Raw genomic sequence first — 26,005 nt, 5'->3', positions numbered from 1 at the left:
ACTCAAAATACTTCTAAAACAACAAAAATATTTTTGTTTTTATTGTTTTATTATTACACAAATGGTCTAAGTTACTTATCCAAGACCCATTAGGTGAACTATGAGTTGTTGTTGTTCAGTCACTAAGTCATGTCCCACTCTTTGAGACCGCATGGACTGCAGTCCTCACTATCTCCCAGAGTTTGCTCAAACTTATGTCCATTTAGTCAGTGATGCCATCCAACCATCTCATCCTCTGTCACCCCCTTCTCTTCCTACCAGGTCTTTTCCAATGAGCTGGCTCTTTGCATCAGGTGGTCAAAGTTTGGAGCTTCAGCTTCAGCATCAGTCCTTCCAGTGAATATTCAGGATTGATTTCCTTTAGGATTGACGGGTTTGATCTTAAGGACTCTTGAGTCTTCTCAATGCCACAATTCAAAAACGTCAATTCTTGGTGCTCAGACCTGAAAAGGCAAAAAAGATATGATACCAGGAGATGAACTATGAGTAATTAAACCATGTTTGATATAATCCACAACAGAAGGCTACATTTGTCAAACACAATAAGGAAGAAAATAGAAACTCAAGATAAAATGCTATAATCTATCCCTGAAAGAAGCAAAAGTTCATTAAACAAAACATATATACACTGAGATCGAAAACATATTCATGTAAAATTTCAAGCTTAATCGTAAAAGCAGGAAGGATATTTTCACATATTAATATAACTATAGTAGAACCTGGGCAGACTTTGCTAACTATCCATGGACCTTAAAGTTATTATTTGACTGCTAGAATTATCCAACATAAAATAAAGTGTTCTGTGGACCCACAGAAAGTCACATGCTGGAAAATGTTATCTGCATATTATTTTTTTAAACCAAAATACATGGTGACTATAGCAAGGCAGTGACACAAAGCATTGTCAGTGTTGCTCTTTCTAATATCAGCTAGCAATAGAAATGCTACTGAGTTGATCTTAGTATTTTATTTTTAAAAATTTATTTTGGAATTGAGAAGTGCTGGGGAAAAGACTGCCTTCACTGGCCACCAATTATCTTAGGTTTATCAACAACTAATCACTATTTTATATACAGAGTAAAATATTTTTATAAGACCAAACAAAATAAATGAAATTACCATTTTATGATGTACCATGAAACTTAGAGCTCAACCTGGCTTAAGCAAAAAGGTATTTTTTCAAAGTATAAAACAATTTTTTTTTATATTTGAAAAAACATATAAGGGATATGTCCAAAAAATCCAAGGGAAACTCAAATTTCAGGTGCAGCTTGATCCTGTGGTCTCAAAAGAGTTATTAGTACCTAGCCTCTTTCCTTTTCTCAGCTCTGTTCTCCTCCATGTGGTTCCTCCTTAGATTCCAAAAAGTTTTGTGAGTGAGAATGCTCACACCACCAAGCCTTTATCTTCACACCGTTATGCCCTATGTGTATAGCAGGGAAAAAGTGGATTAACAAAGTCCTCTTGAGTTTAACTTTTGATTATTGTGAATTGAATCATGTATTCAACCCTGTGTGAAATACCCTGGTTGGGGAGCATAAGTGGCCAGATGTATTAGCTAACTATTGCTACATAACAAACTGCTACAAAACTTAGCACCTTAAAACAAAACACTTTTTAAAAAAATCTCATAGTTTCCTTGGTCAAGAGTCGCATTGACTAAAAAATACAGTCACAACATGAAAATAGAGAGTTATTTTATTTGGTGGCAATGTTTAGGACTCTGATCCAGGGAGACAGCATTTCAGTAGCTCTGTGAAAACTGCCCCAAAGAGGCAAGAAGGGAAGTCAGGCTATAGACAAGTTTGTAACAAAGGGAGCAGGCTGTCTGAACTTCAAAAATCAGGTATCAAGAAATTTAGCATTCTATGTATGGAAAATGCAAGCCTCTGGGCTCACTGAATCCATTCCTTTTGTGTGCACCTCAGCTCTCTGGGGCCAATCCCCTTTCTTTGTTCACCTCACTTCTTGCACTGTCCCAGCTCTGCAGCAATCACCTTAGGGGGTGGCAATATCCTCTGGATCATAGTTTTGGGAGCTCTCATTTCTCATCTGGAGGTCAGAAATTGCTGATGGCTGTGACATTCCCTGTTTATTAATATGGCAGGAGATATTTTCATTTCACAGTTGGGACATGACTTAATTGGGTTCTTCTTCATGCTTTCTCTGAAGAAGGCAATGGCACCCCACTCCAGTACTCTTGCCTGGAAAACCCTATGGACGGAGGAGCCTGATAGGCTGCAGTCCATGAGGTCGCTAAGAGTCGGACACGACTGAGTGACTTCACTTTCACGCATTGGAGAAGGAAATGGCAACCCACTCCAGTGTTCTTGCCTGGAGAATCCCAGAAAGGAGGGAGCCTGGTGGGAGGCCGTCTATGGGTTTGCACAGAGTCCGACACGACTGAGCGACTTCACTTTCACTTTCAGTTTCAGGCTTTCTCATAAAGCTTCAGTCTATGTGTTGGCCAGTGCTGGGGGCTCACCTTGAGGAAGAATCCACTTCCAAATTCACTGATTATTTGCAGAATTCAGTTTCTTTTGGGCTGTTTGGCTGAGGGCTTAATTTCTTAGCTGGCTGTTGGCCAGTTTTCCTAAATTTTTTGCCATGAGTCTCAAGATAGCAACTTGTCAAGCCAGCAAGAGAGAGGGTCTCCTAGTAAGATGGAAGACAGAATCTTTTAATTTAATTACAGAAGTGGAATCCTCACAACGTTGAGGCATTCCCTTTGTTAGAAGTAAGTTACTCCAGGAAAAGGCCAGTTACTTTAAGCCATTAATACAAGGAAACAATAATCAATGGGACCAGCTTACAAGCCACCACAGCAGTTTAGAAGTGTGTGTATTCATCTCTGAAGATGGTATGCCAGAAATTCTTTCCAAAGCACAAAAAGTGAGTATAAATGAGGGAGTAAGGGATGCAAGGAAAATTGGGGTCATTATCAGAACAAAGGGGCAGATCCTACATGGTGATTACAGCTGTCCATGACAGGTCCCCAAGGTTCGCTCTGAGTTGTATCAGTTCAGATCTGTCGCTCAGTCATGTCCGACTCTTTGCGACCCTGTGGACTGTAGCATACCAGGCTTCCCTGTCCATCACCAGCTCCCAGAGCTTACTAAAACTCATGTCCATCAAATCGTTGATGCCATCCAACCACCTCATCCTCTGTTGTCCCCTTCCCCTCCTGCCTTCAATCTTTCCCACCATTAGAGTCTTTTCCAGTGAGTCAGTTATTCGCATCAGGTGGCCAAAGTATTGGAGTTTCAGCTTCAGCATCAGTCCTTCCAATGAATATTCAGGACTGATTTCCCCTAGGATGGACTGGTTGGATCTCCTTACAGGCCAAGGGACTCTGAAGAGTCTTCTCTAACACCACAGTTCAAAAGCATTGATTCTTTGGTGCTCAGCTTTCTTTATAGTCCAACTCTCACATCCATATATGTCCACTGGAAAAACCATAGCTTTGACTAGACAGATCTTTGTTGGCAAAGTAATGTCTCTGCTTTTTAATATGCTGTCTAGGTTGGGCACAGCTTTTCTTCCAAGGAGCAAGAGTCTTTTAATTTCATGGCTGCAGTCACCATCTGCAGTGATTTTGGAGCCCCCAAAAAATAAAGTCTGTCAGTTTCCATTGTTTCCCAATCTATTTGCCATGAAGTGATGGGACCAGAAAACAAAGCTCTTTTTCTGCCTCCATGACTTTGAGGCATTATGAATCTCAACTTATTTTAACTTATCTAACTACAACTACATGTTTGGAATAAAGAGGTTTTGGTCTTCAACATTTCTAAGACCATTCTATTCCTTTTTAAAATTTTTGATTTATATTGTAATTTTCAGCCAATTGCCTCTGTATGAAGTAGATTAAAATCTTTGCATGGGAAGTTACTGAGATTGTCTCAAGTATGAAGAATTACACACAAGCTTGAGGTCCAAACTCTCTCAAAACTCATCCAACTTTACCTAAAGAAACATTTTATGGTTGCTGGGTAAATGAAGCAAAACCAAGTCTTTAGCCCTGAATGTTCAGGATTTTAGTAGAAAATGGAAATAAGCATTAACCTTGAGGTTGAAAATATTTGGAGGCAGAGAATTTCTGTTTTATAGAAATCTCACTCATCAGTTGTCTTTACCAAGAAACTAAACAAGTCTCTAGCACAGAAGGTATTTACCCTGAGATTTCAGAACAATTAAAATTGTCAAGCTATGATGATTAAATGAATTCAGTGTCTCATCTTTGTTCATACTTAATGACAATGCATCTGCTAAAGAGCAATAAGTGTTAAGTCTAAACCCAGAATTTCTTAGTGAATTCTGTCAAAAACTTGGATTTCATAGGTTTTAGACGGTACTTGACTGTCTTACCAAGTTGATTTTTTGAAATTTGTTTATAAATCAGGGGTCAATAATTATTAATAACATTATTACACGTATTCTGTGTATTACAAGTAAATATTAATCATTATTACTAATATTTATTATAGCAAATATTTTATATTATTTTTGCTAACAGTTGCTTAGTGCATGCTATATGTGAAGTACTATTCTAAGTACTTTACATATTTACTAGTTTTTTTAATGTTCATATTCCTTTTTCTAAATCATATATTAATTTCCTTTTCACCACTTTGTGATGCATACACAGAACACTTGGAATTTTTGTGTTGTCTTTCTGGCAATCAAAGAACGTTCATTTGCCATGACTATCAAGCTAAGTTTGAGCCAATAAGATAAAATCTTCTCTATGGGAAGAATCAATCTTGTATAACTTCTACAATTGAAGCATGGCAAGTTAATTTCTTTCATAGGAAATTCAGTGAGCTCTTGAACCAGAGTTTGCTTCAGAAGGTTCTAAGATATTTAGAGGATATTTAGAATCTGAGGATATTTAGAATCCCCTCTGCTTAAAGAGGCAGGTCAGGTGGTCTGGTGTTCCCATATCTTTCAGAATTTTCCACAGTTTATTGTGAGCCACACAGTCAAAGTCTTTGGCATAGTCAATAAAGCAGAAATAGATGTTTTTCTGGAACTCTCTTGCTTTTTCCATGATCCAGCGGATGTCAGGAAGCAACAGTTAGAACTGGACATGGAACAACAGACTGGTTCCAAATAGGAAAAGGAGTACATCAAGGCTGTATATTGTCACCCTGCTTATTTAACTTATATGCAGAGTACATCATGAGAAACGCTGGGCTGGAGGAAGCACAAGCTGGAATCAAGATTGCCAGGAGAAATATCAATAACCTCAGATATGCAGATGACACCACCCTTATGGCAGAAAGCAAAGAGGAACTAAAAGCCTCTTGATGAAAGTGAAAGTGAAGAGTGAAAAAGTTGGCTTAGCTCAACATTCAGAAAACGAAGATCATGGCATCTGGTCCCATCACTTCATGGGAAATAGATGGGGAAACAGTGGAAACAGTGTCAGACTTTATTTTTTGGGCTCCAAAATCACTGCAGATGGTGACTGCAGCCATGAAATTAAAAGACGCTTACTCCTTGGAAGGAAAATTATGACCAACCTAGATAGCATATTCAAAAGCAGAGACATTACTTTGCCAACACAGGTCCATCTACTCAAGGCTATGGTTTTTCCAGTGGTCATGTATGAATGTGAGACTTGGACTGTGAAGAAAGTTGAGTGCCGAAGAATTGATGCTTTTGAACTGTGGTGTTGGAGAAGACTCTTGAGAGTCCCTTGGACTGCAAGGAGATCCAACCAGTCCATTCTAAAGGAGATCAGTCCTGGGTGTTCATTGGAAGGACTGATGCTAAAGCTGAAACTCCAGTACTTTGGCCACCTCATGGGAAGTGTTGACTCATTGGAAAAGACTGTGATGCTGGGAGGGATTGGGGGCAGGAGGAGAAGGGGATGACAGAGGATGAGATGGCTGGATGGCATCACCAACTCGATGGACATGAGTTTGAGTGAACTCTGGGAGTTGGTGATGGACAAGGAGGCCTGGCGTGCTGCAATTCATGGGGTCACAAAGAGTCAGGCACAACTGAGTGACTGAACTGAACTGAACTGAACTGCTTAAAGACTGTCCCCTTATTTACTTGGATTGTTTTGTCTATTTGTTCTGTAAGAGGTAGGAATTGTAGATTTCCTGTATCTCCCCATTCCTAGTTTCTTTCCTGCTTTATTCTTTCTCTCACATTCTCCCAGAGAATGTTTGTGTAACAAAAATTTGATCATATCTCTTGGTTCTTTTTTCTTTTTCCTCATTTAATTGAAGTGTATTTGATATACAATATTATGTTACTCAATATGTTAGCAAATTTGAAAAACTCAGCAGTGGCCACAGGACTGGAAAAGGTCAGTTTTCATTCCAATTCTAATGCCAAAGAAAGTTTCAACTATTGTACAATTGCCCTTATTTTTCATGCTGGCAAGGTTATGCTCAAAATCCTTCAAGCTAGGTTTCAGCAGTATGTGAAATGAGAACTTCCAGGTGTACAAACTGGATTTCGAAGAGGCAGAGGTACCAGAGATCAAACTGTCAACATTCACTGGATCATGGAGAAAGCAAGGGAGTTCCAGAAAAACACCTACTTCTGCTTCATTGATTACGCTAAAGCCGTTAACTCTGTGGATCACAACAATCTGTGGAAAATTCTCAGAGAGATGGGAATACCAGACCACCTTACCTGTCTCCTGAGAAACCTGCATGCGAGTCAAGAAGCAACAGTTAGAACTGGACATGGAACAATGGACTGGTTCAAAATCAGAAAAGGAATACAACAAGGGTATATATCATTTCCCTGTTTATTTAACTTATATGCAGAGTGCATCATATGAAATGCCAGGCTAGATGAATCACAAGCTAGAATCAAGATTGCCAGAAGAAACATCAACAATCAACAACCTCAGATATGCAGTTGATACCACTCTAATGGCAGAAAGTGAAGAGGCACTAAAGAGCCTCTTGATGAGGGTGAAAGAGGAGAGTGAAAAAGCTGGCTTAAAACTTAACATTAAAAAACTAAGATAATGGCATCTTCTCCCATCACTTCATGGCAAATAGAAGGAGAAGAAGTGGAAGCAATGGCAGATTTTTTATATTCTTAGGCTCCAAAATCACTGCAGATAGTGACTGCAGCCATGAAATTAAAAGACTCTTGCTCCTTGGAAGGAAAGCTATGACAAACCTAGAGAGCATATTAAAAAGCAAAGACATTACTTTGCTGACAAAGTTCCATATAGTCAAAGTTTTGGTTTTTCCAGTAGTCATGTCCGAATGTGAGAGTTGGACCATAAAGAATCCTGAGCACTGAAGAATCAATGCCTTCTAATTGTGGTGATAGAGAAGACTTTTGAGAGTCCCTTGGACTGCAAGGAGATCAAACCAGTCAATCCTAAAGGAAATCAGTCCTGAATATTCATTGGAAGGACTGTTGCTGGAGCTGAAGCTCCAATACTTTGGCCACCTGATGTTAAGAGCCGGCTCATTGGAAAAGACTCTGATGCTGCGAAAGATTGAAGGCAAAAGGAGAAGGGAGTGGCAGGGGATGAAATGATTAGATAGCATCACCAACTCAATGAACATGAGTTTGGGCAGACTCCAGGAGTTGGTGGAGGATGGAGGAGCCTGGTGTGCTGCAGTCCATAGGGTTGCAAAGAGTCGGATACAACTTAGTGACTGAACAACAACAATTATATGTTACAGGTGTACAATATAGTGACTCACAATTTTCAAAGGTTATACTCCATTTATAGTTATTATAAAATATTGGTTATATTCCCAGTGTTGTGTAATACATCCTTGTAGCTTATTTTATATATAATAATTGGCACCTATTAATCTCCTACCTCTCCATTGCGCCTCACCTCCTTCTCTCTTTTCACTGGTAGCCACGAGCTTGTTCTCTATATCTGGAAATCTGTTTCTTTTTAAAAATATATTCTCTACTTTGTTGTGTTTTATATATTCCATGTACAAGAGATATCATACCATATTTGTTTTTCTCTATCTGGCTTATTTCAATTAGCAAAATACCCTCCGAGTCCATCCATTTTGCTGCAAATGGAAAATATCTCTCTGTTCTTTAGAAAGAAAATAGTTACTTTTTTCCATGGCAAAAATTACTTGATTATCTGTCTCCTACCCAGCTATCTTTCCCTATCTCCTATAGCATTATCCTCCTCAGACATCTATATATAACCTTTGAATTCCAGTAATAATGAATCCTTTTAACCATTTTTTTACTCAAACATATCGTTCCCTCATCCTAGTCCCCCTGCCTGGAATTCCATTATATTAGTCAAGGTTCTCCAGAGAAACAGAATGAGTACGATATATAGATAGACAAGTCTAAGATGTATTATAGGAATTGGAGACTGAGTCCCACAGTCTGCTGTCTGCAAATTGCAGACCAGGAAAGCCAGTAGTGTAATTCAGTCTCAGTCCAAAGGCCCAGGCAGGACTCAGAGCACCAGTGTTGAAGTGCAGGAGGAGATGAATGTTCCAGTTCAAGCACAGAGTTAATCTGCTTTAGTCTTTTTGTTCTGATAGATTCTTACTGGATTGGACAATGCCCGCATACACTGGCGAGGGTAATCTTTATTCAGTCTACAGATTCAAATGCTATTCTTGTCAGGAAGCACCCTCACAGACATATCCAGAACTAGACATTTTACAAGCTCTTAGTAGAGCTTAGTTAGCCCTTAGTTCAGTCAAATTGACACATAAATTAACTATCACCATCATCTGTTTATATGCCTCTCAAACTCCTCCTAAATCTTCAAGTCACAAATCAAATGGACTCTTCTGTAAATTCTATACCTGAGTCACTTTAAGCATCCTTGCCTTCCTTCTACATTTTCAGTATCTTTTACACATCTCCATTATAGAATTCATCATCCTGCATGGTAATTTTCTCTCAGCTAGACTAAGATTCTAAGAGCACAACAAGTTTTCTTTCCTTTCTGGTCTTAAAACAATGACTGGCACACGGGAGTCTTCAGTGCCTTAATGCTGTATACAGCTTCTCAAAGAAGAGTCAAACATCTGCTAGTATGCCTTAAAGAAGGGAAAAAAGAATGTAATCAAAGGAATTATGATTTTTTTCCAATCAGGTATGGCCCATATATATTTATATATTGTTGTCTGCCAGAAGATTTTAGCATTTTAGGCTTAAATTTCATTTCCTATTTTAGACCATACCCCAGCACAGAAGTTGTCAGATCTGTTTTGTAAAGGCTGGTATTTCTTAAGTGTTCCATGAAGATTTTAGTTCAAAATAAATTCAAGGCCTCAGGGAAAACTGAATCTGAGCTCCTGCCTTCCCTTAGCATTTAAACACCAAAGCATGATCTTGGGGCATTTTCCTGTTTGCATCTTGACTTTATGATCCAGAATTCTGTTGAACATTCCACAAATCCTAAAATAACTAATCCTTTTGCCTCTGCTATTGTCTGCTACCTCTGCTTTACATTTCTTTCTTTTTTTTAACTTTTTATTTTATATTGAAGTATAGTTGATTAAAAATGTTTGATAGTTTCAGGTGTGCTGCAAAGTGATTCAGTTACACATATATACATGTCTGTCTTTTTCCAAATTCTTTTCCCATTTAGGTTGTTACATAATATTGTACATTTCTATTTTTGCATTTCAGAATAGTTGTCCTTTTATCAGTAGAAGAGACATTTTTCTTATTGCATCATCTCTTTTTCTGTTAATTTTCATTGTCAGTTTTTTTTTCCATTTGGAAAATAGATGTATAGCTTATGATTCCCAGCTCAGAGGGTATTCAGGATTGGAAAAATGAGATATTGATACTTTTTAGTTAAAAATAGAATCATTAGTCAGGATTTTTGTTACATTATCCTACAGAAATGAGCACTGTTCACTCCTAGCTCCTACACCTGTATTACAAAATATAAAAGACAAAACAGGCTCACATACAAACCAACACCATAGTTATTTGTTGAATGTGCAAAATTTCTCCCCCAAATGTGGACACTGCTTTCTTAGGAAGTTTAGTGGGCTCTTTACCAGTTTCTTTAAAAATGACCAGTTTTTATTTGAAATATGTTGGAGTAAATAACTTAATAAGACCTGTTTGTTCATTATGAAGCTAGGAATAAGAATTATCCTCTGCATTCCTTGCCCCTCCTGTTTATTCTCATTTCACTTTAAATGGATGTGAAGAGCAGACTGCTCAATGCTGAAGACCTAGCTATTGGTGCACATTAGATAAGACCAAGCCCCTAATGACATCATGGGATTTGGGATTCTGATCACTTCACAGTACAATGAGCTTTCCTCTGTTATTTGTCCAGACTAATCACCCCGTGCACTTTTGTCTGTTTGAAACAAAGAGAACTGGGCAAGGAAAAGCACTGATGGCTGAGAACCAGTCCCTTTGATTGAGAGACTGAGTGAACAGCATAAGTATATATTCTACTGACAGTAAAGATAATTATACAGCCTAGCATTTGAATAGCTCTTTATAGTTCATAACTATAGTTCATAATGGGTTTTTCATATATGTTATTTCATTTTAGCTTCAAACAAAACCATAAGACAGGTAGGTAAATAGGTAAATTGCCACCCTTATTTCACTGAAGAGAAACTAAGCCCCAGAAACGTGCCCACTAGAAAGGTACTCCTTCTATTTCTGTGCGCTCCATCTCAAGAACAGAAAAGGCAAATATTTACATAATAGAGAAGAACCAAGATTCAAACCCAGGCAAACTGGTTTAAGAATCTGGGCCCTTAACTGGCATCCCTCTAATTGAGGCAGCATTTTCCTGGACACACAGCACAGGCATCCACGCACCGCAGTCCAGAGAGGCTAAGTACCCACGTGGAAACAATACTGAAGCTGCTGTTCCTCAGGAGCACAGAAAAGCCCTTTGTTAGAGTGAAATAAAAATATCCAAGTGATAGGATTTACCCTTCTCCTACCTCTCAGTATTCCTTCCGGCTTTTTCTCATTATTTTGTACTTTAGAAGCCAAGAATCATAAATATAAGATGAAGGGTGGGAAGGAGAATTAACAGAACAACTGGGAAACCATTTTTAAAACAAATCTGCTAGTATGTGGCTGGGTGAATAAATATTCTCCCTCCTGCAAAAGGGCAAGGTTCATACCCTGTGACCCTGGAACAGGGAAGGATAGAGTAGTGGCTAAAATCTTAGACTCTGGAGCCAGGCTTTCAGAGTTCTAGTCTAACTATGCAAATTTAAACAACCTATGACCTATGTATTTTATTTTTCTCTTGTATAAAAAGAGATGATAACAATAGTACTTCACTTGTGAAAATAATATGGGTTATTGAAGGAAAGCTATGACAAACCTAGATTGCATATTTAAAAAGCAGAGACATCACTTTACCAACAAAGGTCTATATAAGCAAAACTTTGGGTTTTCCAATTGTCATGTATGGATGCAAGAGTTAGACCATAAAGAAAGCTGAGCGCTGAAGAATTGATGCTGTCAAATTGTGGTGCTGGAGAAGACCCTTGAGAGTCCCTTGGACTGCAAGGAGATCAAAAAAGTCAGTCCTAAAGGAGATCAACCATGAATATTCATTGGGAAGACTGTTGCTGAAGCTGAAGCTACAGTACTTTGGCCACCTGATGCAAAGAGCTGACTCATTGGAAAAGATCCTGCTGCTGGGAAAAACTGAAGGGGAAAGAAGAGGGCAGCAGAGGATGAGATGGTTAGGTAGCATTACCAACTCAATGGACATGAATTTGGGCAAACTCCAGGAAATAATGGAGGACAGAGGAGCCTGGTGTGCTGCAGTCCATGGGGTCACAAAGAGTTGGACAAGATTTAGCAACTGAATAACAACAATATGTGTATATTTCTTAGAGTCTGACCATAGTAAATGCATGTTATTATTTTACATAATGAGATGTTATTTAAAAGGCCTGATGTGTATAGGTGCTCAATAAATATTAGCTCTCTTCTTTTATATGTAGTTTAGATTACTGGAAAGACTCACATTCTTTAAAAAGTATTTGCCTTATATCAGTTACCTTGGTGCTAGGATAAACAGCTATTTATTATATTTTTGAGGGATTAGCCAGCTTCTTGTTTTAACTCTTGTCCAGGGGCTCTCCTCTATCCCTTCCTAAATGTCATTTTCCTTTTTAACAAATTTGATACCTCTTGCCTCTGCCAAATCATTTTACCCACCTTAACTGTTTCATCAGTTTCAGCCTGGAGGCGCATTATTGAAATAGATAGTGTTTCTCTTTTGCTCATGAAACCTGGAATCCCTTAGGTGGTTTTCTCTAATTCATTTCTCCTCTATACCATCACAATGAGAAGTCATGTCTCTAAGTTTTTAATTCCTCTAATCTCTATTGACATTTTCTCAGTGGTAAGCTAGTATTCTCCACTGGCCTATAAATTACTTTGCCAACAAAGGTCCATCTAGTCAAAGTTATGGTTTTTGTAGTAGTCATGTATGGATGTGAGAGTTGGCCTATAAAGAAATCTGAGCACCAAAGAATTGATGCTTTTGAACTGTGGTGTTGGAGAAGACTCTTGAGAGTCCCTTGAACAGCAAGGAAATCAAACAGTCCATCCTAAAGGAAATCAGTCCTGAATATTCATTGGAAGGACTGATATTGAAGCTGAAGCTCCAATATTTTGGCCACCTGATGCAAGAGACTGAATCATTAAAAAAGGACCCTGATAATTGGGAAGATTGAAGGCAGGATGAGAAGGGGACAGAGGATGAGATGGTTGGATGGCATCACCAACTCGATGGATGTGAGCTTAAGCAAGCTCTGGAGTTGGTGATAGACAAGGATGTCTGGTGTGCTACAGTCCATGGCGTTGAGTCAGACACAACTGAGTGACTGAACTGAGGGATGTTCAAAGCTATAGTCCCACTGCCTAGCAAAATGCGAGGAACAAGACGTACTTTATAAATATTCGTTAAAGATATCAGTCAATGCTGAAGGAATTAAGTATAAGAAAAGTATCCTCTCCTCTCCTCAATTAACTAGAATCTAACAGAAGCAGAAGATATTAAGAAGAGATGGCAAGAATACACAGAAGAACTGTACAAAAAAGATCTTCACGACCCAGATAATCACGACGGTGTGATCACTGACCTAGAGCCAGACATCCTGGAATGTGAAGTCAAGTGGGCCTTAGAAAGCATTACTATGAACAAAACTAGTGGAGGTGATGGAATTCCAGTTGAGCTATTCCAAATCCTGAAAGATGATGCTGTGAAAGTGCTGCACTCAATATGTCAGCAAATTTGGAAAACTCAGCAGTGGCCACAGGACTGGAAAAGGTCAGTTTTCATTCCAATCCCTAAGAAAGGCAATGCCAAAGAATGCTCAAACTACCGCACAATTGCACTCATCTCACACGCTAGTAAAATAATGCTCAAAATTCTCCAAGCCAGGCTTCAGCAATATGTGAACCGTGAACTTCCTGAAGTTCAAGCTGGTTTTAGAAAAGGCAGAGGAACCAGAGATCAAATTGCCAACATTCGCTGGATCATTGAAAAAGCAAGAGAGTTCCAGAAAAACATCTATTTCTGCTTTATTGACTATGCCAAAGCCTTTGACTGTGTGGATCACAATAAACTGTGGAAAATTCTTCAAGAGATGGGAATACCAGACCACCTGATCTGCCTCTTGAGAAACCTGTATGCAGGTCAGGAAGCAACAGTTAGAACTGGACATGGAACAACAGACTGGTTCTAAATAGGAAAAGGAGTTCGTCAAGGCTGTATATTGTCACCCTGTTTATTTAACTTATATGCAGAGTACATCATGAGAAACGCTGGACTGGAAGAAACACAAGCTGGAATCAAGATTGCCGGGAGAAACATTAATAACCTCAGATATGCAGATGACACCACCCTTATGGCAGAAAGTGAAGAGGAACTCAAAAACCTCTTGATGAAAGTGAAAGTGGAGAGTGAAAAAGTTGGCTTAAAGCTCAACATTCAGAAAACGAAGATCATGGCATCCGGTCCCACCACTTCATGGGAAATAGATAGGGAAACAGTGGAAACGGTGTCAGACTTTATTTTTCTGGGCTCAAAAATCACTGCAGATGGCGACTGCAGCCATGAAATTAAAAGACGCTTACTCCTTGGAAGGAAAATTATGAACAACCTAGATAGCATATTCAAAAGCAGAGACATTACTTTGCCAACAAAGGTCCATCTAGTCAAGGCTATGGTTTTTCCTGTGGTCATGTATGGATGTGAGAGTTGGACTGTGAAGAAGGCTGAGCGCCAAAGAATTGATGCTTTTGAACTGTGGTATTGGAGAAGACTCTTGAGAGTCCCTTGGACTGCAAGGAGATCCAACCAGTCCATTCTGAAGGAGATCAGCCCTGGGATTTCTTTGGAGGGAATGATGCTAAAGCTGAAACTCCAGTACTTTGGCCACCTTGTGCGAAGAGTTGACTCATTGGAAAAGACTGTGATGCTGGGAGGGATTGGGGGCAGGAGGAGAAGGGGACGACAGAGGATGAGATGGCTGGATGGCATCACTGACTTGATGGACGTGAGTCTGAGTGAACTCCGGGAGTTGGTGATGGACAGGGAAGCCTGGTGTGCTGCGATTCATGGGGTCGCAAAGAGTCGGACACGACTGAGCGACTGATCTGATCTGAATTAAGAAATTATCTGAAATTTAGCAGTATGCGAGTTGCCTTATACCTTTAAAAAAAAAATTAATTTTAGAGACCTAAACTGATATCCTGGATTTAATTTAATACAGTTATAACAGTTTCAGACCATACCCTGGAGTAATCATACATTCATTTCAATGGCTTAGGCCTTCTATGTACTTAGTTGCTCAGTCATGTCCAACCGACTCTTTGCAACCCCATGGACTATAGCCCACCAAGCTCCTCTGTCCATGGGGATTCTCCAGGAAAGAATACTGGAGTGGGTTTCCGTACCGTCCTCAGAGGCCTTCTATAGCTGCACTATATGCAATGAGAATAGTTATGAACATGTCAAAATGAGCTCGTGTCATCGTGCCCTTATAACACAGGTCAGGATTTTGGACTTTGAACTTACTCTTCCCACCACCTCAAACTCTCTTTCCCTAAATACCAGAAAAGCTTGTTCACTACATTCCACTATATTCCCGTCTCTGTTCAAAGGCATTCCCTGACAATAGTGTTTAAAATGAGTCAGTTTTTTCCCCTATCATGCTTTATTTCCTTTTTGTACTTTTCAAAAGCTTTGTAAACTAGGTTTATTGAAGTATAATTGGCCTTACACTTAGTTACACAAATTTAAAGTTTGATGTTTAACAGATACACCTATGAAACCATCATCACAATCAAAAAAACAAGCATCTTCAAAAGTTTCCTCATGTTCCTTTATAATCCTTTTCACTCCCCTTCTTCCCACCCCTAGGTAGTCACTCATCTATCCTGTACTGTAGATAAGTTTGCATTCTCTAGAATTTTATGTGAATAGAATCACCCTCTTTTGGAGAGTCTGGTTTCTTTTCAGTTTAATTCAGTCGCTCAGTCATGTCCAGCTCTTTACAACCCCATGGATTGTAGCACGCCAGGCTTCCCTGTCCATCACCAATTCCTGGAGCTTGCTCAACTCATGTCCATTGAGTTTATGATGCCATCAACCATCTCATCCTCTGTTGTCCTCTTCTTCTTTCGCCTTCAATCTTTCCCATCATCAGGGTCTTTTCCAAGGAGTCAGTTCTTCACATCAGATGGCCAGAGTATTGGAGCTTCAGCTTCAGCATCAGTCCTTCCAATGAATATTCAGGACTGATTTCCTTTAGGATTGACTGGTTTGATCTCCTTGCAGGCCAAGGGACTCTCAAGAGCCTTCTCCAACACCACAGATCAAAAGCATCAATTCTTCGGCACTCAGCTTTCTTTATGGTCCAATTCTCACATCTATACATGACTACTGGAGAAACCATAGCTTTGACTATGGATCTTTGTTGGCAAAGTAATGTCTCTGCTTTTTAATATTCTGTCTAGGTTGGTCATAGCTTTTCTTCCAAGGAGCAAGAATCTTTTAATTTCATGGCTGCAGTCACCATCTGCAGTGATTTTGGAGCCCAAGAAATAAAGTCTGTCACTGTTTCCATTGTTTCCCCATCTATTTGCCATGAAGTGATGAGACCGGATTCCATGATCTTCATTTTCTGAATGTTGAGTTTTAAGCCAGCTTTTTTCACTCTCCTCTCTCACTTTCATCAAGAAGCTCTTCAGTCCCTCTTTGCTTTCTGCCATAAGGGTGGTGTCATCTGCATATCTGAGGTTATTGATATTTCTCCCAGCAATCTTGATTCCATCCTGTGCCTCATCCAGCCCAATGTTTCACCTGATGTACTCTGCATATAAGTTAAATAAGCAGGGTGACAATATACTGCCTTCTGGTTTCTTTTACTCTGCAAAATTATTTTAACATTCATTCCATGTGATGAATGTATCATCTGTTCATTTATTTTTATTAATGAATATTATTACATTGTGTGGATGTACTACAATTTGTTTATTTGCCTGTTGATGGACTTCTAGGCTGTTTCCACCAACCATGGGGTCACAAAGAGTTGGATACAACTGAGTGAGCATGCGTGCAGTTATGGGCTATTACAAATAAGGCTGCTGTAAACATTCATCTACAAGTCTTCTGTGTCATATGCTTTCATTTCTCTTAGGTAAATTCCTAGCAGTAGACAAGCTGGGCCACGTAGTAGATGTATATTTGACTTCTAAAGACACTATCAAACTATGATTCATAGCACTGTCAGCACTTAGTGTGGTCAGACTTTCTAAATTTTAGACATTTTAATAAATGGTATCACATTATGAAGGAAATGGCAACCCACTCCCAGTGTTCTTGCCTGAGAAATCCAATGGACAGAGGGCTACAGTCCTTGGTGTCACAGAAGAGTCGGACACAGCTTAGTGACTAAACCACAAATGGTATCATATTATGGTTTCATTATAAGTTTGCGCATTCTTAATGTGTTAAACATCTTTTCACAAGCTTATTTGCCATCCATGTGTCTTCTCTGGTGAAATATCTGTTCAAATCTTTTGCGCATTTAAAACCATTGATTTGTTTCCAGGGACTTCTCTGGCAGTTCAGTAGTTAAGACTCTGTGCTTCCAGTGCAAGGTGCATGGGTTTGATCCCTGGTCTGGGAACTAAGATCCCACATGCCACAGTGTAGCTAAAACAAACAAATGAACAAACATTGGTTTGTTTCCTTATTAGTGAGTTTTGAGAATTCTTTATATATTCTGAATACAAGTATGCTATCACATGCAATTTGCAAATGTTTTCTTCTAGTCAGCATCTTGCCTTTTCATTATTGTAGAGAAAGGAACAAAATTTTAAAGTTTTGATGAATTATAATGATCAATTTTTTTGTTTTAGAATTGTGCTTTTATTACCTGAGTTCAAGATTTTTCCCAAATTATTTTCCTAAATTTTCTTCTATGTGTTTTTAGTTTTAGGTTTTATGTTTAGGCCTATGATTTTTATCTAACTTTTATACATGGCGTGAGATATGAATTAAAATCTATTTTTGCATATGGATCTCTAATTATTTCAGCATTATTCATTGAAGAGGTTCTCCTTTCTTCATAGAATTGCCTTTTTACCTTTGTAAAAAATAAATTGATTTTCTGTATTCTTGAAATGACAAAATGACAGAAATGGAGAGCAGATTAGTATTTGCCAGAGATTAAAAAGCAGATAGGGAGAGAGGGGGTCATAGCTATGACAAGATAGCAGGTGCCTGTGGGGGTACTATCTTTATCTTGGCTGAAGTGATAGTCACACAGTTTATTCATGTAATAAAATTGCATAGAACTAAACATGTACACATGCACACACAAATGAGTATATATAAAACTACTGAAGTATGAATAATCAATGGATTTTATCAGTGCCAAATATCTGGTTGTGATATCACACTATAGTTGCACTAGATGTTACCACTGGGGAAAACCGGGTGAGTCTGTTGAAAAGTTACATCTAGAGATAGCAGGAAAAGAACTGAACGGAGTATCATGTACCCATTACGGACTATTATGCAACTATTTAAAAGAACAAATTAGAGCTTATCATTTACTTGTTAAAATTTTCATAAAGCTAGTTGAATGAGAAAAGTCTGTTTCAAAAATGTGTAATATGATCCTAATTTTAGGAAATGATGCCCCCAAATACCCCCATCAGTTCAGTTCAGTCACTCAGTCGTGACCGACTCTGTGACCCCACGAATCACAGCACACCAGGCCTCCTTGTCCATCACCAACTTCCGGAGTTCACTCAAACTCATGTCCATCAAGTCGGTGATGCCATCCAGCCGTCTCATCCTCTGTGGTCCCCTTTTCCTCCTGCCCCCAATCCCTCCCAGCATCAGAGTCTTTTCCAATGAGTCAATTCTTCACATGAGGTGGCCAAATTATTGGAGTTTCAGCTTTAGCATCAGTCCTTCCAAAGAACACCCAAGACTGATCTCCTTCAGAATGGACTGGTTGGATCTCCTTGCAGTCCGAGGGACTGTCAAGAATCTTCTCCAACACCACAGTTCAAAAGCATCAATTCTACATATATATATATATATATATATATATATATATAAACATACATATTTGTACATAGCTGTGGTGTGTGTGTGAGACAGATTTGACAATGGATACATACATATGAAGAAACATAGTTGTTTGTTAACATGAATTACCTTGATGGGACAATGGATGACATGGGTGGTTTGGAGATACTGGGAGAAAGAGTAACCAAGAAAAATAGAAAAAGAAAAAAAAATGCTAATATGTAAACCAATAATAATGTATTCTTATATGCAATTATTTGTTTTGTGTTGTTACAAATTTATAGAAAATTTAAGAACTAATTGTTTTTATTTTACTATTATTATTTGATAACTAAATTTATTCAGATATAATTTACATGTCATTCAATTCACCCAAAATGTATAATTCCGTACTTTGTAGTACATTCAGAGTTGTACAACAATTGCCACAGTAAATTTTAAAACACTTTTATCACTGTGAAAAGAAGTCCCATATCCAGTAACAATTATTCCCCTTTTCCTCCCAATTCCACTGGCCATATTCTTGCCTGGAAAATCTCATGCACAGCGGAGCCTGGTGGGCTACAGTCCATGGGCATCACAAAAGAGTTGAACATGACTTACTGACTAAACAACAACCACAAACAACAAAGTGGGCTAAATAATCCACACCACACTGCCTAGAACATAGTAGCTTTCAGTACCTGTTAGTTTTTTTCTTTCCTTCCTCTTGTCTCACTTTTGGGACTTAGAGAAGTTCCAGTTGAATAATGAGGCCTGTCCAATAATGTGATGTCATGTTTGTATTTCACGTAAAGTGAGAAATATATAAACACTATTTTAAAAGTGATCTTCATACCCAAACAAGGGTTCTTTCGATGGTTTGGCTCATGAGAAAAAACTTTAACAGAGCTAGAAGCACCACGATTCAAGGTCTCTTTCTTCTTCCTACCTCTCCCTCACCTCTTCCCCCTACCCCTGCTGCTGCTGCTGCTAAGTCGCTTCAGTCATGTCCGACTCTGTGCAACCCCATAGATGGCAGCCCACTAGGCTCCTCTGTCCCTGGGATTCTCCAGGCAAGAATACTGGAGTGGGTTGCCATTTCCTTCTCCAATGCATGAAAGTGAAAAGTGAAAGTGAAGTCGTTCAGTCGTGCCCCAGTTTCTCCCAATTCACTTCCCCTGTGCATGAAAACCTTTCCCCAACATATGAGAATTATTGAATACAAACTGAATGATTGAAGAGTTAAAAGAAAAAAGTTTAGTCTATAGAATATTTGTAAAGTGATTAGTAACACATATTTTCTCTGAACTGTTTTTGTACAACAGCCTGGACCTTGATATAACCTCCCTCCCTCTCTCCCTGTCTCACACACGTGCACACTCATTCTCAATCTCATTCTCTCCTCTTCTCTCTCTTTCTATTAAGAAATGAAAATCCCATGAAAGTCATTTCCGTGTCATGTGTTCATTCATTTAACAAAGACAATTTAATGCCTAGAATGCATGTAGCACTCTTCAAGGTACTTGGTCCATGGTGTGCATCTTAAGAAATGAGATGGGATTTGAGGAACTGGTCAGTTAGCACATGCCTTACCAAACCAAAACAGTAGTCATGTTTGCTCAATATAGTGAAAGTGAAGTCGTCCCGACTCTTAGACCCCATGGACTGCAGCCTACCAGGCTCCTCCGTCCATGGGATTTTCCAAGCAAGAGTACTGGAGTGGGGTGCCATTGCCTTCTCCCAATTATAGCTTAGGAATGATCAGGAGAAACAATGTGCGTGTGACCCTAAGAGAGGTTGTAATTGATGCCACTTTAACTCCACTCTGTATCAGCTTTACAACTGGCCAAGGACAAATAGCATCTTGCTTTCAACTTCTTGTACAGGTAATATTGAGTAACCTGAATCCCCTTAAATAGATTCCCAAACTACTACAAACTTTTTGACCTTCTTAAGAGACCTAGAATCTGATTGGTTCTATTTTAAAACCTAGCTGTTTTCTTTTAAAACAAAGAACTCAGAGACTTGGGATAGACTTAAAAATTTTTTTTTAATCTGAAACTAGGAGGATTTTACACAGTTTGAATTGTGAGATGAAAATTGCTTTATTTGGTTTAGCAGGTACATAATGAATTATTACTACTTTTAATGTTAGCCAGACATATTCCTACATTCAAGAAATATATCTTGTACACAAATAACTATAATGTTAGACAAAAAACATTGTTATAATAGATGGCCTAAAAATGCCACTTAAAACAGATAAGGAAGAGATTTATTCCTGTTAGGTGGGATTAGAAAGGGTTTCATAAAGAAAATATCATCATATCTAAAGTCAAAGAACAGGCATAAATATGGAGACATAATAAAAGCAACCCAAGTATATTCTAGCCAGTAATCCCACCTGCTTGGAACTTGGGGAAAGGGAAATAAAATTAGAGGATTTGTAGTAATCATGACCCCAAAATGTCATCAAAGGAATTGGGAATTTATTTTGAAGCCAACAAAAAACCACGGAAGTGTTCTGAAACAAGGAGTTATAATCAAAACTGTCTTAAAGAGATTATTCTGACATCCATGTATATACTAGAATTTGAAATATCAGAGGAAGGAAGATGAACACAGAGGCCATAGTTGTATTAGGCCAGGTGGGCCTGAACTAAGAGCAAAATCACAGTAGGTGTCAGTTCTCTAAACATGAGACAGGAATTTGAATTAAGGGAATAGAGGCAAGAGATACTATGATGAGGGATGACTGGAATTTGGCAACTGATGTCAGTGGTGAAAGAAAGAATATAAGATGCTTTGCAGTTTAATGTCTGTGTGCTTGGGAGGTTGACAGTGCTCTTCAAAAGACAAAGGAAACAAAGAAAGGTAAGATCTGGGGAAAGAAGGAAAGTGATGTTTCATTTATTCAATGAATATTTATTGAGCACTTACTATGTGTCAGGCACTATTCTGGGGGGATGAGAGTTATCTTTAATTTTTAAAACACTTTATGTGGTAAAGGCAGTGTTCTCAGTCTGTGTGACTCCAAAGGCAGAGCTGGAGCCAGTGAGTAGAAGTCAGCTAGGGTTTCCCAGGTGGTTCAGCAGTGGAGAATCCACCAGCCAATGCAGGAGACCCAGGTTCAATCCCTAGCTCAGGAAGATCCCCTGGAGAAGGAGGTGACAACCTACTCCAGTATTCTTGCCTGGAGAATCCCATGGACAGAGGAGACTGGTGGGCTACAGTCCATGGGGTCGCAAAGAGTCAGACACAACTTAGTGACTAAACACAACAGCAGGAAGTAAAATACCTTCCTAATAAGTGGAGGCTTTTTGATAAGTAGTGAGAGCTCTGTTACAGGCAGTATTCAAGCCTAAATTAGATAATATTCTTCAAGGAACTCTGTTACAAGGGATTCCTGCATTAAGAGGGAGGTTAGATTAACCTCTCTGCAAGTTCTCTCTCAATCTTAAGAGTCTGTTCTTTTCATGATCTACTCCTATGGGTTCTATTATTAATCTCTGGTTTCTCTCGATTATTAAATAAATTACTCAGTCTGTCTGCCATTCAGTAAAACTCACACATTTACATCTGTTATTCTTAAATTATTCTTGGTTAGGGCTCTTCTTCTTTATTAAAAAATTCTACCCAGTAATGTTACCTCTATACCTAATTTAGAACGTCAGCCCTGGTAGATTGGGTTATAAATATCAGAGGGGAAAGGATTTTTTGTGCCTAATAATATTTTTGTTTGTAAGAAGCCTCACAAATGAGAAATGAATTATCTTGACTTCAAGATTGCGATGCAGTTTCTGTATTTTGCAGCAATTCAAGAAGGAAAAAAAAAAAATACCTCGGAGAGGCTCATTTTGATACAGCACGGTAAAGAAAGAGAATAATTGTTCTCCAACACTGTAAAGCTTTAGATCGGAAACATTTATCTGTGCTGCGTTTTAAAAAAATAAGAAAGGAAAGAAAAGGAAAAAGAGAACCTGTCGGGGGCTCCCCTGTAAGCTATAGTTAAAGCTTTGCATTTCCTGGTGTCTTTTGAAACGTAAAATTCCACAACAAATAGCTCTATAACGTATAACCAGTATGAAGATTCAATTCAGTTTTAAGCACTTTAGTTTGCTTTTGAATCTTGCTATTTTCTGCATTTGTTTTGACTGCTCTCATCATTCAAGATTGACGCTTGGATGGGTGTGTAGGAGGAAGCAGCAGCAGCAGGCTTACAGCTTGCAGACAAAAAAAATCTGCCTTATCTGATGGCTATTATTGAAAATGCGAGGTGTAGCCTGGGCTGGGTAATGAAGGGGAGCGAGCGAGGGGGAGCAAGGAGCATGGAGCTGCATACTGATGAGTGTAGGAGTACTTGATAAAAAGAATTCTGGCTGCTGGCCGTGCATTGCTCATTGTGGAGTACTCCAACAATCACACAGAACGCAGACCAGCCTAAGCTGACAGCTTGATATGCCTTCTTCTGCTGCCTGGTTTTGGGGGCTGTGTGACGTACTGGTCGGTAGTAAAGATTAATATGTAAGAAATGTGGAGCTAGGATCAAGTCATACTCCACAGCCTGCCTGGCAAACTATGTTTTACTTCTGACTTTGCTCTCTCGCTGAGAACATTAATCTGTCAAGCTGGCGGGCTCCTTTGATAGCAACTTTCCCAGGAGCATGATGTGGCAATGCCACCTCTCAGCCCAGGACTACCGCTATTACCCCGTGGACGGCTACTCCCTGCTTAAACGCTTCCCTCTTCATCCTCTTACAGGACCCAGATGCCCTGTCCAAACAGTGGGACAATGGTTGGAAAGCATTGGGCTACCTCAGTACGAGAACCACCTGATGGCTAATGGATTTGACAATGTGCAGTTTATGGTAAGACGCTCTCTGTGTCCACGGAGCTGCCTTTTGTCTGTCTTTGCTTCTTATGTGTCTTACACGGCTCAGAGGCAGCCTGATTTGCACCAAAACTGGTCAATTGTATATATGTAACTGCATTAGAAAATCGGATGCCCTTAGGACTGAACCGACTGTGTAACATATAGGCACTTGCTGAAAAATGAGATCTATGTGCATCCATATACATGTGTATTATATGAATGAACCGGTGAGAGTACTATTTATAGGCAGTGAAAGAAGATTAACATTTATATTCTCCCTGTCATTCTCTGTGTGATTTTTATAAATCTGTCATCTCAGAATACCCAGTTAGATGATGATAGCACTCTTCAGTTAATTCTAGATTCCTGAAACATATTTCATTTGGGTATCAGCACTTAGTGATTAATTAAACAATTTGTTGTGTTTATGGTATGAAGATCATTTTTTTCCTTATAATTGTTCAATAAGGAGTTTAAATTGTGTGGATGACCTTTAGTTCATTAGCAAACTGATTCGAATGGTCTATCGTAGAGAGCTTTTGCTTAGTTTACATGCTGATTGAAGAGCAACAAGGTACTGTTTATGATTTTAGGTAGAAAACAAACACTTCCATCAATTAACTGTCAATATCTAGAAAGAGAGGCTGATGGACTAAGTACATTCGTGTACTTCTGAATACTGGTCTGCCTGCAGTCTAAAGCTGGTCGTGCAAACTTCGCACTGTGATGAATATAGGTGAGGAAGGAGGATGGGGAACTGTGCAGACCCATAACACAGCTTTGTGATCATTCACATGCCTCCCCCAGTGCTCATCAGTTTCCCTTGTTAAGCTACGTCACAGTCAGTATTACCTTCCTTTGCTTTTAAGGTCCCATCACACATATTACTAATTCCTAATTTAGAGAGAAAATACTTAACATAGGCATGTAGCACAAAATGGCTTGCAGAAACAATTAATAGCTATTTCTAAATAAAATACTGGAGCTTACACGTGAGGCTTATTAATAATAAAATTGATAACATTATACTGAGAGCTAGGCACGTCTTTTTATTTTCATTTTAGATTATTTTCTCCAAGCTTGACTTGACTATTGTAGATTTGAAGATTATTTAAACTGTTAAACTTCTGCTTCTCCAAAAATGTGTGTCCCATGAGCTGTTTTTTTTTAAGCTGCATCAATGTAGTGAGACATATGAGCTCTAAGTAATTGTACCCATAAAACTCTTAATGAACCCACTTTTAAATAATGAGACATGCAGCAACTATTATTTTTCTCATGTCTAAGAATACTGTCACTGATTAGACAGATTGTATAGCTATCAAAATAGGGGGGGAAATAAAATTTTCTTTAGTTGCTGTGAGAGTCTTAGGACAGACTGGGTAGAATTAGGACAGCCTTAGGACACTAAACAGATGACACTAAGAATTAGAGAAACTATTACATTTACTGCACATTTGGATGTCTTTATTCTTTCTCCTTATCTCTCCTTGAAATAAGACTTTTTCACTCCCACTCCTCAAACCTGTGTCCAGATTTATTCTGGTCCCGTGAGAAGTTAGCTAGGTCTTTGGATTCTCTGGATCATTGATCTACTTTGAAAGATTTTAATTCAGCATAATTTTCCTCTGAATGTTAAACACTTTGGAGTAAATATAATCCCTTTTTGAAAACCCAATGCAAAGGTTAATCAAACATGTTTCCAATAAGCATTTGGAGATTGGAAAAAAGCGTTCATGAATAAAATATGTATAAACACTCCAAAATGTATCCAGGAGGAAAAAAATCCTGGACATATATGACAAAACCAAGGTCTGATCCTCTCCATAGACTTTCGACTTTATTTTTTCAATTCAAATTATTGTATATAATTTTTCAGAAATTAAGAAAACATAGTTAATTCAGAAAAATCAAACACTTTCTATACAAGACAGAATTTTAAAAATTTGAATTATCATTCAGAGGAGTTAATTATGGAAATGAAGCAAATCATAAAACAGTGTCAACAATTATCACTTTGCATGCTGCTATACACCATTTATTTGCTACTAGCATTATACAAAATCAATTTCTATCTCTATAAAAATTATGTATTGATCTCCATAATCTAATTTACATAATTATGAACTTAGTTAAAGTACACTAATATGATCAGCCAACTTTGAGAAATAGGTTTCGTTAATGTGGTGAAAAATCTGTTGGACCTGCTTAGTCTCCATTCGGTATCATATTCTAGCTTTTGTTTTTCTTGAAGCACATTCTGACCTGCATTTATTCATTCTGTTGCCTAAGCAACAAGCACCACACTCCTATTAACTATGATATAGTGCAGGTCTTATTTATTTTTTAGAACAAGACAGTAGAGACATCAAAAGGATATAATTAATGTTGGTTGAAATATTGTACTGCATCCATGCATAGATATTCTTTATTTAGGAAACATTCTCAACAGTTAATTTTTCATTTAATCAATATTCCATAATGAATATGAGTTTCAAAGGGTCCATATAAGTAAATTTCAAAGTATTTATTGAAAGCTTTACGAATTTTTTTGTTAATAACTGTTCTACATACTCTTACACATAAACACAATATAT

At 38.4% G+C, this 26,005-nt stretch overlaps 1 protein-coding gene across 5 annotated transcripts in view; it reads left to right on the top strand.

The window, feature by feature from the left end:
* ANKS1B (ankyrin repeat and sterile alpha motif domain containing 1B) overlaps positions 1–26,005 on the top strand; it is a 1,158,555-nt gene that overhangs the window by 705,602 nt on the left and 426,948 nt on the right. For 4 of the 5 annotated variants that reach the window (XM_024992182.2, XM_024992180.2, XM_024992184.2 and 1 more), the window contains exon 15: positions 23,297–23,403. In XM_024992182.2, coding sequence (XP_024847950.2) covers positions 23,297–23,403 — 107 coding nt within the window. Of the gene's footprint in view, positions 1–22,846; positions 23,404–26,005 lie in introns of those variants that run through there. The other variant, XM_005206698.4, reaches the window with a different exon arrangement.

This window comes from Bos taurus, chromosome 5, assembly GCF_002263795.3.
Source record: "Bos taurus isolate L1 Dominette 01449 registration number 42190680 breed Hereford chromosome 5, ARS-UCD2.0, whole genome shotgun sequence".
Taxonomy (NCBI): Eukaryota; Metazoa; Chordata; class Mammalia; order Artiodactyla; family Bovidae; genus Bos; species Bos taurus.
Note: the sequence above shows the minus strand (reverse complement) of the source record. Positions and strands in the feature narration are given on the sequence as shown.